Source organism: Ischnura elegans, chromosome 9 (genome assembly GCF_921293095.1).
Source record: "Ischnura elegans chromosome 9, ioIscEleg1.1, whole genome shotgun sequence".
In the NCBI taxonomy this organism is placed as follows: Eukaryota; Metazoa; Arthropoda; class Insecta; order Odonata; family Coenagrionidae; genus Ischnura; species Ischnura elegans.
This window is the reverse complement of record NC_060254.1, coordinates 59,749,658-59,762,799: the sequence shown is the minus strand read 5'-3', so window position 1 is coordinate 59,762,799 and position 13,142 is coordinate 59,749,658. Positions and strand designations below refer to the sequence as shown.

At 36.9% G+C, this 13,142-nt stretch overlaps 1 protein-coding gene across 6 annotated transcripts in view; it reads left to right on the top strand.

Moving 5' to 3' along the window:
* The window catches only part of LOC124166066 (extended synaptotagmin-2), a 63,416-nt gene extending 50,543 nt beyond the window's left edge, over positions 1-12,873 (top strand). For all 6 annotated transcript variants that reach the window (XM_046543679.1, XM_046543682.1, XM_046543680.1 and 3 more), the window contains 4 exons: positions 4,441-4,533; positions 6,279-6,375; positions 7,343-7,486; positions 10,119-12,873. In XM_046543679.1, coding sequence (XP_046399635.1) covers positions 4,441-4,533; positions 6,279-6,375; positions 7,343-7,486; positions 10,119-10,205 — 421 coding nt within the window. In that variant the 3' untranslated portion in view covers positions 10,206-12,873. The remainder of the gene's footprint in view (positions 1-4,440; positions 4,534-6,278; positions 6,376-7,342; positions 7,487-10,118) is intronic.
* The last annotated feature ends 269 nt before the right edge of the window (positions 12,874-13,142 follow it).

Here is a 13,142-nt window from a genome sequence, read left to right as displayed (position 1 = left end):
TGTTGGTATCTCATATTCAATCATGTATGTATGCTGGTATCTCATATTGACTTTAGCCTTGCAGATGTATAATTTGCCAATGGTGAAATAAATTTATTATTATTATTATTATTATTATCAGGGTTCCCACTCGACCGTGAAAACCTTAAAACCGTGAATAAACCGTGAATTTCGTCTGCCGTGAAAAAACCTGGAAATAGCCGTGAATTTCAACATTAAAACCTTAAAAATCTCTCAAACTTATAGAAAAAGAACTACAATTGAAAGATCAAAAGAAAAAATGATATTTCAATCATGTTTCAAGGCCGAGCCACATACAGACACTGTCCACCCATTCATCTGCACACGTATAGTCGAAGTGCAATAATTGGTCCTTGTGCAATAGCACTTTCATTGCTACGTGTGAATTCACGGTGCCTGTCGCGGTTGATAAATTTTTAGTTAACGTGCGGGCGGTGATTGTTACGTCATCAATATTTCTGCCTAAAATGACTTATCAACAGACCGTGAATTTGACGATATTTAGACCGTGAAAACCTGGAAAAAACCGTGAATTTTATAATTTAGTTAGAGTGGGAACCCTGACTATACTGAAAATCAGGCCTGCATTGAATGTGTTAAGGAAACGAGGGAATTAGATATTGTTCAGGGAGATCAGAGGAAAGAGAGGGAGTCTCCACCCATGGCATCGGAGAAAATTTATGTTGTGACACGCAAATCAAAAGTGCCATCATGCTATCGGATGGCTGAGGATCTGTACGTTTGACTATGGAAGGTTCACAAATATGCTGTGGAGATAATAAAAAGTTAAAATGTTTGCAATTCCAAATGATTTTATTTAAAAGCGCTGCATACGTTCCGACCGGACCACCCGACTGTTGGGACCAACTACTTTGGCGCCGACGGTTAAAGGGTGTGTAGGCCTGTTGCCCGACAAAAACAGTCGGACCTGACGGTCAGGCGGTTGGTACTGAAAGACCATCCAACCGCCCTACCCCAATTTCTGTGGCGACGCAATGTCTGTACTGTTATCAGCTATTTATGTCATTTATCAATTTGAGGCAGTGGCGTAACCATGGCCCTTATATACTGGTTACTAATCTCCGGCTCGGGTGTGTTGTCTGAGATTCCGCTTTCACCCCTCAAACCCCTCACACGCCTCCCCTCAAACATAACTATGGGCACAGTGCGCTGTCACTAGGGGAAATATGGAACTAATTGCACTGTCGGCGGCGGTATATGCTTTCGACAGCGCAGTTAGTTCCATATTTCCACTAGTGGCAGCGCACTGTGCCCATAGTTGTGTTTGAGGGGAGGCGTGTGAGGGGTTTGAGGGGTGAAAGCGGAATCTCAGGCTACACTCCCGAGCCGGAATATGTCGGGAGATTGGCAACCAGTATATAAGGACCATGGGCGTAACTTGGAATATATTTTGGGGGAGAATGTGAGGGTCAGGGTTGAAGCCCCCCTTTCGAGCAACAGGAAAATTTTTGAAAAATAATATGCCTGGAAATACATTTTACGTCATTTTGGCACTTAAAATTTCACTTTGAGGAAATGCAGATAAAATTGTCAAAACTAGGCAATAGTTGAAAATATTTTTTTTATTTCTCAGAGGCTTTGGGGAGGATCTATTCCCCTCTTCCCCCCCATAGTTACGCCACTGATTTGAGGTGTGATACTTGCCAAGCAACTCCCTGAAACACACTTTGCCCACCTGCAAATAATTTCAGAAATAGTTTCCATCCAATTCTCGCAATAAATTCGTGTGGTTGAAACTTCAAGCAGTCACCTCTTTGCCCTTACTTTTCTCTTTTTTTATGCCATCAATGAGAACCTAATAGGGTAGTTTCCTTCATTAAAAAAAAACGAAAGGCATTTGTTGCGATTTGTTACCCACCATTAGTGTATTCATAATATACAAATTATTTGGTTTTAGAAATATTGGTTTAGACGAATGGCAAGGGTCAATGTTATCCTCATCTGAAAAAGGCCAGATTGGCACCCATGCGATGCCACTCCACGTGACGTCACAGGGACCTAGTTTCTATACAAGTACATAGGAGTTTTACATCGTCTGAGATGACCAATGCATGCATGAGGCACAAAATTCAGGGAAACATGTCTTAATAATCATCTATTAAAACTGGCTAAGGTTGGAAAGTTTTCCTCGTTTCATAAGGTATTAATAATCCTTATTTAAGCCATTTGCTACCAGCTAGCATGGTACTCTGCTACCTGCTAGCATCCTGCGTCGTATCAGCGCTCAGAGCCTCGCCCCAAGGTCACCTCACTAGGTGGCAGCGGGAACCAGAACGACGTCACACGGGAGTTTTCCCGGCATTTATACTTACCCATCGCATTTTCCCGCGCTTGAAAATTTTCACATTTCATTTAATTGCGAAATATAGATATTGTCATTTAAAAATCTAAAAGCGTGAAGTACGTACTCCAGGAGTAATAATCTTTCGATTTAGGCAATAAAAAAATAATAGGAAACCACCCTAATGGCTAAAGCCAAACCCATTTTTTTTTTTTTTTTTCGAAAAATGCGGTGCCATTGCCAACACCAGCCGAAACCAACTTTGCTCCACGCGATCACGTTGTTCACTGAGTAATATTTTTTAAGTTGGTTGCGTCGGGTGGATTGGTTCGGATGTCTATAGAGCCCGTCCCGGCTGGGATGGTCAGGGAGTTTGGTCATGTCGGGTGATAGGGCTGGAACGTGTATAGCGCCTATTAAGCATGACTTATGTTTCGTTGTGGCATGTCATCATTTGATACACTTGAATGGAAGACAGTTTATGTCTTCTTTTGAACCGATGAAGTATTTTGATATTATCTGTTTTACTATTTATTGATATGGGCTAGAATGTATGATAAGTTTTAATTTCATCAAGGAAAGGTAATTTTAGTACAAATTTTTGGACAGAATGTCTTCCATTCAATTGTACCAGACGTTTACCCTCCATGTTGAAACCTAGGTTGCAGGTTATTTAATTCATGTTTAATTACAAAATATTTTACTTTTCATTATTTTAAGTTGATTCTCTGGAGTCATGCCCGAGACAAATTATGCCTTGAAGAATTAGTGGTTTATAAGTTCCTTTTTTGTCTGTATACAGAATACTAATGATGTGAAAGTTAATTTGATACATACATATATGTACATGGATGTTTTCTATATATTATTATAATTATACTCTGTTCATTTTATCACTGCGGGTGAGCTGGTGTGGCCAAAGTAAGTGGAGATGAGGGGAGGGAAAGCTTCTCGACATGTGACTTTGCACTGAATTGTTGAGGCCTTTACTTTGTAGAATTCCATTATATGGTTGGAAGGAAATTACTTTGCTTTTCTACAAAACACACACTTTATTGCCGACTAGTTTCGGTTACACTTTACCATTTTCAAGACTAGTGATACACATAAGAATTTGCCGGGATATATACTCTGTGGTCGGGTGATTGGAGGGGAAGGGGAGAGGGGAAGTAAGTGACGGGAAGGAGGAAGGTGGGAAGAGATAGGGGAAAAAACCAGAGGTAGTTACAGAGGGGAGCGTGGGTTGGCGTCACAAGGATTTTTGGCGTGTAATAGTGGAATGTCTAGGTCTAATCCTTGTGACGCCAACCCACGCTCCCCTCTGTAACTACCTCTGGTTTTTTCCCCTATCTCTTCCCACCTTCCCCCTTCCCGTCACTTACCTCCCCTCCCCCCTTCCCCTCCAATCACCCGACCACAGAGTATATATCCCGGCAAATTCTTATGTGTATCACTAGTCTTGAAAATGGTACAGTGTAACCGAAACTAGTCGGCAATAAAGTGTGTGTTTTGTAGAAAAGCAAAGTAATTTCCTTCCAACCATATGTGACTTTGCCTTTGCCAATCAGCACACAGTAGGCGTGGTCTCAGTGAGTCGCTCTCAGACCTCCACCGAGTGAACATCGTGAGTCTGCTCGTGGAGCAGTGTTGCCAAACCTCACGCGTTCTCCTTGATGTGATCAAGTATGCCTTCCACCAACGATGCCTCATTCAGCACGGTAGCTGACAATGTCACGGGCTTCTGTGAAAGGATTATCCCCGATACCTTCCAAATGAGTATGTATATTGTCTCGGAGCCGGGGCCAAAATACCTGTGGCCACCTATGACTCACACGTTTTCAGTGACAAAGTAGGGCGGTTATATACATTCGGCAACGTTATGTTTGCTCCTCCTCTTTCTCTCGGTACTACCCCTCCCCTATCAGCGAAGCCATCCGAGAGCATCCGGGCTCTCACGAAAGCTCACCCGCAGACATAAAGTGAATAGACTATAGGGGTTGCCATTCATTAATGTGCCATTCTTTCATTCATTAAGAATACATGGTTTTTCTCACCATTGGAAAAATTTGTTGGCAATTTTTACTTGATTTTATGCATTCTCTCCTTTGCTTATGTAGGTCTACTGGTGATGTTGGGCTTGGCAGAATACAGCTTACCCTTAGGTATAGCACTCAGAGGCAGAGATTTATTATTGTCATCCATAAAGTAGTGTGAGTATTTTGATATTTTATGTTTTATCATTTATTGATACAGGCTAGAATGTACAAGAAGTTTTCTTTTCACAAAGAAAAGTACATTATGGTACACAAGTCGTAATTTACAATTATCTTTATATATATTTGTAGATACAGTAAAACCTCTTAACATCGTAATGGAGGGGACCAAAGTTTAGGCAATTTGATTTATGGAGGTTCAATATAGAGAGATTTTGTGATAGGCTACGTTATTTCATATCCTTCGGAAATGAAAGGCATTACTGTCTTTTTAACCATTATAACAATATGTTTAAACAAAGATTTTAGTGAGCTTATACATTTAGTATTTATTTAGTGTGTGTATTAGTGACCTTATACAATTACTATTTATTAATAACAGAAAGCGAGCACTATCGCGTTATTTTTACCATGATTCGAGAGAAAATGATGTAATCTCTCTCAATTCAACAGTCACTTAAAATGATTGGAATAGTTGGATACCTTTTTTCTTATTTACTGTAAGGTATGCTCTCATATGGAATAAAATGGCCTTAACTAATGGCTAACGTGAAAATTACAACATAATAAAGGTGTAAAAGAAAAAAAATAAGTGTGAAACATTTATTGCTAAATATGTCATTCCATGTGTGTAATCGCGGCTGCATTAATGGTCTCTAGTTGTCTTGGTACGATTTGCGGAGGTATTTAGGCTGTCTCAGGGGTATCTCCTTGGTATGATAAATGGAGATTTTACGAGATAAAGACGTTCACTATATGGAGGTTTGCCTATAAATTTACATGTAAGTCTGACGGGACCGTAGGGGTGGTATGAAGTATGGAGGCTTATGATGTAAAGAGGTTCACTACATAGAGGTTTTACTGTATTTGCTATTTGAAATAAACGTCATTGTCAATGAAGATATACAACCTTCGTAAATTTTCACAGAATGATGCTCTAGTGAGGAAATGTGTCATACCAAATAGAAAAATCTGTGAAAAATTTCAAAGGTTGTATATTTTCATTCAGGGTGAATTTTAACCGGGTGAAAGCTGAATTGATAGATTTCATAATCGTCATTGTTATGAAAGATTATAAATCTCAGATTGCTTGTTTTGATAGGAAGAAAATCTTTCGTCTCAATTGTAGCAAAACAATTAAACATGCATGAGGGATATAAGAGAAAAGATTTAAGTTTACCCCAGTAAGTTCCTTGTGAGCAGCCTGAGAATGTTTCTCAGGTTTTGTCTGGGTGAAAGTCGTCATGTATGCCATGGCTTCGGAAAATGACTCAATTTCTCCCTTGTCAGATGGAGCATTAATATTACCAATTGGGTTGTGGAGCATTCCTCCTGGTTGGAAAGCAGAGAAATGTTCTGTAATTTTTTTTCTGTGTTACAGTACTGTAAGTCGTCTACTTATGAACGTTTGACTTACAAACTTTCAAAAAATTCATGTGTGCACGAAGTTTCAAATTTGGTGCCTTTGAGTTGATCAATATTTCATGTTGTGAGTCCCAGGTCAATTTGTGTGGTCATTTATTCTAGTTGACCTGGTACTATCTAGGGGAAAGGGATTATCTAGGGAAAGGGATTATCTAGGGAGAGGGATATCCTGAAAGTATTTCCAAATGAGGTTAAGTTTTTTCATTAATCCTGATAGGCTCCTTGAGAAGAACATCAAATGCCTCAGTGGGCTCTACCACCCATTGGAGAGTGGGGCACAGGTTTAAAAAATTAACACTGCTTTTATGTGATTTCAGAAACTTACCAATGCCTGACCCCAATAACATACCAGACCCTTATGTGAAGCTGTACTTACTCCCAGAAAGATCTAAGGACTCCAAGCGCAAGACAGAGGTAAGATACCAGTAATTTAAGCTGATAAAACTTTATTTTTGGCATATTAGTACCTATCTTCAAGTCCTATAAGACAAATTCAACTTTTTATTTGTGATTCCAATTTAGAAAACTTAATGATTGTGTTTCATTACTTCTGAGAAAATTAGTATAATTAATAAAATTAGTATTTACAGTTCTTAAGCTATGTTCCCACGCACCCAATTGTTGGTGCAGTACGTTGCTACAATCTTTCACAAGTTTTTATTTTTTAATGTTATTTTTCAAGTTAAAGGATTTTTCACGTTCACATTTAGGTATCACTTTGTGTGAAATGTTTATCTTGTAGCATTGTTGTCAGCTTAAGCAATATGAATGATAATCAAGACTTTTCGTGAATTCATCTATCTTGCTCTAAATATTAAATGAATGTTTCTTAGGACAGATAATTAACAAATATAATTATGATGTGGAAACAAAAAACGTTCTATAAAGAGAGTTGATCTTTTGAAAAATATATCCCCCTGACAAATGCTTTCATTAAAACTTGTTAGTGTTAATGTGCTTCAGTGGTCATTGTCAGATCTTCTAATAATTTTGCATGCCTCGATCACCTGTCTGTAATGCTGAAGACTCTTTTGATCCATCTTTGGATGAAAATTGCAATAATTTAAGAAAATATGACCTCTTTAACATTCTGTGCTACCTATGTGCTTATATTCTACTGGTCTTCCTCTTTTAATATTTCCGTATCTAGTAGAGGGCTTAACTCAATGCTGTCCATCCACTTGCAGCATGGAAATTGTTTAGGAAGCTCTTTATTTCACTTCAGTGGTAGTAACCACAATTCAAGGATTTCCTTAATGAACAAACATATGTATATAGGTATTCAGATTTCTTACAGTTGTCATTATTTGGGAAGAGAATATCATTTATGATGCATGTCCAACATAACTTTTGATGTGAGAAATATGTTTTATGTTTACAGGCGGTGAAAGATAACTGCAATCCAGTTTATGATGAAACTTTTGAGTACTTGATATCCCTTGGTGAGCTAAATTCGAGGCAGCTTGAAATATCCGTTGTTACAAAGAAAGGCTTTTTCTCATCTGAGAGCCCTATCATTGGTCAGGTGAGTTTCTTTGTGTTTTCTCCTAAGAAATTAAGTTCCATTAATCTAAACTCGGTATCATTTTTAGGGCATGTTATTGACAATTGAAGTGTTATTTGTTCATATCTTTTGCATATTAATGAATGAATTTTACACACTGCAAAAGGGAATAGTATGCATTGTCTCAATACACACAAGGTACTCTATTTGAGTGTATCGTATTGCAAATTTAAAATCTCAGATGATTTGGGCATGTGACTGTATGTTGGTCATGGATTCAGCAGTAAAAAACTACTTTAAAATATGAGTTTTGTTATGTGACTTATTGGAAAATTAAATAGTTGCCATTAATTAATTTCCTAGAGGTAGGCCAACATTAGATATTGCAGTCGTTACTGGATGCCAAGGATACAATACATTCTCCACACAGTAACTCCAAAATATGCCTTTTTGTTGATAATTGCATAATCTATCGAAGGAAAATGCAGGTACATAAATAATGTTCACAAGGAGGAGAAACAAGGATAATTGCTCGTACATCTTGCTTGGAGAGAATATTTCCAAATTTAACGTGGTAAATACTTTGGTATTAATTTTACACCCAAACTTGTTTGAGGAATGCATATTGATCAGGTGATGGGAAAATCATTAAAAATACTGCATTGGGTCATGAGAAATATTAAAGAGGGTGCAAAAGAAACCAAAGAAATGGCCTACATGACTAAGGTTCATTCCGTATTAGAATATGCTACCTTGGTGTGGGATCCTCATTCTGAAACTGATACTTTAAATCTTGAAAAAGTTCATGGAAAGGCAACCAGGTATAATCTAGAATGGGGACAGTGTAAAAGCTATGGTAGGGTGTTTAGGATGGAAACCATTAAAAGTAAGGAGAACCATAAATAGGGTATGTGAGGTCTATAAAGCCTTAATATAAGAGTGGAGTTGGATGGAAATATGTATGTCAAAAGCTGGACTCACCCTGCTACATAGGAAGGAACGATCACAAATTCAAAATCATGTTCAAGGAGCAGAAAATCGTTAATTTGCAAGAGTCTCTCCGTAACAGAGGAATCAAGGAGTAGAATGACCTACCTGAAGATATTTTTAAGATCTTCCCCGAAAATGCTAAAATTTTAAAGAGTAAGTGTTCATGGATTCTTGGTTAAAAAATAATTGCAATTGCAATAAACTGCTGCTCTTGTCAGATGGCTGAAGGTCCAAGTCTTTGACATCGAAGGTTTATTTGTTTCTTGGTTGGAAAATGGGTTATTTGGTTCAAACTTCACTTGTTAGGTGTGTAATATTCAAATTGATGTATTTTTTTATACTATAGGTGTATTTTCTGTCTCTTTAATTTGTTTTTAGATAGGTAGAATTTTCATTCATTTCTTTATTTAAATCTCATGCTGCCACCAGGCAATGTTCATGGAATAGACTTGTAGCTATGTGTAATAAATAAATAAATATGTCCACTAACTCTAGCATGATTGTTACTAGTCCAAAAATGCTGCAAAAAACCTGGGAATTTGAAATAAGTCTTGGAAATCAGGTGAAAGACAGGGAATCTCATCCATTATACCAGGGAAATTTTGTAATTACAGTGAGTCCTCGTTCTACGTCACCCCGTTTATCGTCATTTCGCGATAACGTCACGAAAATTTTGAGACCGTCATTCGTTTATCACACCTACGCTTCGCGATAACGTCAAGTCTTTTAAATTTCGCGCGAAAAAAAAAGGCAAAGCGGCGGGCGTTGCAGGTTGTTCATTTTGTGGGCGGTAATACAGTCAGTGTAAGCAAAGTGTAAAACGGTGTGTTTATTCTTAATTGCGATTACGGTTTTAGCAAACATTTCTGCAAAATGAATTCTTACGTAGGTGCGCAAGGTTTTACTTGACATAATGGTTTGCAGGAACCTAAAAAGTGATATCAAGGCATTTTTCCGTGTAGAACTCGGAGTTTTTGTCGTCACTTTTTTTGCTGAGTTCACAATAATTTTGGTTCCTGTAACTGCGACGATGTTTCAGCGATTATGATGCCCAGGCGACGCTCACTCGGGCGACCACCATAGCGAAGCCGAAAAGCAAATGCTGGAAGATACAAAAATGGCGAAGGATTTACGTCACTGCTGCTATTGTCGTCGATGAAGACAGGAACTCGTATTTATGCGATAATTTGGCATTCCCACCGTAAAAAATGCCCCAGGTATGATACGCTAACATTTTTTTCGCGTAGGAATTGTGAGGTCTAGGAGCCAATATTCACTTTTTACATTGCTTCTTATGGGATATTATGCTTCGATTAACGTCATTTCGTTTATCGTCACATTTTTCAGGAACGGTAAGTGACGTTAAACGAGGACTCACTGTACTAGCAAAGCAAATGATCTGCTGCCCTTGTCGGATAGCTGTAGGCCTAAGTCTATGACATCAAAGGATGCTGTAAATAAGGGGCCAAAATATTTGCAACTTTAAGCACTACAACAACATTTTATGCTTTGTAGATGGATGCATGCTTATTATGTTTGTAATTATATGCATGTAAAATGGTTTTTGCAATTTTTCAGTTGTATTTCATTCCACATGCTCATGGCTTTTCCAAGTGTATATATGTATTATAAAGTCTTATGATATTTTCTCCTTTCTACGCAGACGGTTATAAATCTTGCAGAGTTGTCCCTGCCTCAACCAACAACCTTGTGGCGTGATCTCCAGAAAGAAGTGAGAAGAGATGCTTGAGAATGATTGGATGACAAGTTGAATTATTTGAGGGGCTAAGGAAACAAAATTGAACAATTTTTGTTGTACACTTACCACTTACTATTAGTACGCTTAATGTGCGATTATTTGTTTGAAATGTTTTTCATGCCACAACGCACAAGAAGATTGGGGTGCAAAGTTAACATATAATAGTTGGCTTCATATACCGTGTGATTTTTTAAAGAAGTTTTTTTAATTCATATTTTGATAATTTTGGCTTATCGTATTTTTTAACCATTTATTTGCTCTAAGCATACATTATGGCATTAAGAGTGCTATTAAGTTATTTTATAATCTGAACTGATAGAAGTTTGGATATTTTAAGGATAGCATGATTCAGATTTTCCTTTGGAAGTTTTCCATTAAAGGTACATACATATGCATGATAATTCATGAGATAAAATTTGCAATTTGCTCTCTTTGAATTGATAGTGAGAATTGATGCATACTAGTTGGCTATTATTTTTAGCATTTTAATCTTTTGAAAAATATTGCATTTATCAATAGTTGCAGCTTGTACTAGGTTGATGAAAGCTGCTAGAAAAGAGACATTGATGAAAAATTTAATCTGTCAAAGTTGACTTTTACATGATCTCTCTCTTTCTCTTTGCATTCTCTTGGTTACTCCAGTATTACACAACATCTCAGTCATTTTTTTAGATGCTTAGTTTTGCACCTTTAACTTTGCACCGCACTTCTAATGTTTATCTGGGTCTAATAACTCCTATTGTTACTTTTATGTAGTACAGTCATCTTCTGAAATAATCTCACCAAGAGGATTTTCACTGAAGTAGGAATGTTTTCTGAGTCGTTTTCATTTTATGTGCCATTCGTAAAAATACAGTACATCTAGGAATAACAATCTTGGTGCTGGGCCTAACTTATTTTTCTAATTGTTGTGGCATTCAGTCCAAACTTGAGGATACCTCATTGATTGCCATTGTCAGTTGACCACTGCCCTGTATCAAAGGACTTGATTGAAGTTTCTGACGTGTTCTGTTAGATACTCATAGGTAGCACCCATTATTTTACTTGTACATTATATTTTCAAATACGATTACGTACATTTTTTAAAAACTAGTTATGGCATAGTTTGAGGTGTGCACTTCATAAGTCTTTCCCAGTAAGTGATGGATTTTTCTTGATTTGTTTTTTTTTTAAACTCCAATCCAAAGTTTTTATGTCAAGATGGAAAACTTCACCAAGTGTTTAACCCAAAAATGATTCAATCTTCATAGTTTGAGATAACTTTTTTACATTTTTTAATCTTTAGGAATGTTGTGACATTTAAAATGTACCATTCGGGGTTATCAGCATTTGTGTGAGAGGGTTTTTGATGTTGTAATTTTGTATTGCGGGGCATCTGGATCCCATTCCTCTTATTTGGTGCTTTAAGAATTTGCTGTGTATCTTATTTGGTTAGTGTTTGAAGAGTTATTTTATCTGTGTTATTATAAGCAGTCCTTGTGACTTAGCTCATAGCATATGCATGGGAATGATAATGTGTCAACTGGCATTTGTCCTCAGAAAATATTTTTAATGTTGTGGGTTGCTCTTTGATTGAATATTCTCTACTGTCGAATGCATTGTGATGGCAGGGTTAGCTCTTCAGTGCAGCTGTTTGGTTGTATAGGCAGCTTTCCTCAAATTTTCGCAGCTAAGGTGTTGTAACCGAAGGTTAGCAGTCAAGTATAGCCCCTGCTGTAAAGAATTTATCTGAAAGCACTATCTTATCATGTTTGGTTTAGCATATTCTGCATTTTTGATGTATTCAATCCGTACAGTTGATGAATTAACTGCATTCCAGTTTTTTTTTTACGAGAAGTGATCTTGCAAAATTTTAATGAATTCATCCTCTATGGTAAGAATGAGAAGAGGTCCCTGAGAAGATGCTAAATTTTGTCATATTGCTAAATTTATTTTTATAATGGAAGCACTGTAAAATATTACTTAATTATAAGACTCGAGTTAATTTATTTTTTTTTCAATTTGATATCAAAACACCAACTATTGGCCACCTTGTTTTAATCATTCTCCTGGTAAGCTTCCGTAATTTTAATTTTTTTTTTACCTTTGAGGGTACTCTTTTCATGTTTATCAAATGTCAGTTGAATTTTCTGATATTATTTTTGTTATTTTGAAAAATATTTGGCATGGTTCACTTAAAAATTTTATCCATAAACTTAATTGCAGCACGTTTTATTAGCAGATCTTTGAGCAGTAACTACTAGTTTTATAATTGTAAATCAAAGTTGGTGTGAATGATACCTCTATCATTGGGAACTGTGGTCTTGTTCTATGTTATTGTGTTTCGCAAAAGATTGATACTATCAAGGTAGCTAAAAGCAATTGGCAGAAGCAGTCTGTGTCTTGAATGTGATGATATATCTTTTTATTGCAAAATTTTGTGTATAGTTCATATTTTATCTGAATGTTGATTCTGATATGAAGTTTCAAATTTCACTTTTTTGGTAGTGGCAAGGAAAGTATTGTGCAGGGGTTTATGTGATGATGAAATCTGCAATTAAATTCAGGATGTCAAGCTTATCTAAGCTTTCTACAGTCAATAGTGTGCCTTACTACAATGAAAATGCATTTTGTCTGTATAATCCCATTTACTAAGGAAATAAATTCAGGAATGAAAACATCAATGAAATTTATTATGATCAGGTACTCATTTCTACAATTGAAGGATATTGAAGTCTTGCTGGCTTGTTGTACACTGGAAGCGTTATCAAGCTGTTTCGGGCTTGTGCGTATTCGAGAGGCAAGAAGTGGCAACGAGATGAGTAGCTACAAGTGTAGGACTCGTCATTTGCAAGCAAACTTTCACTGCCAGTGGACGTGGTATTCGTTATGGACAGACATGAGTTTCAAAGAAAATAAAATCACAGAACACACACATACTGATGCACT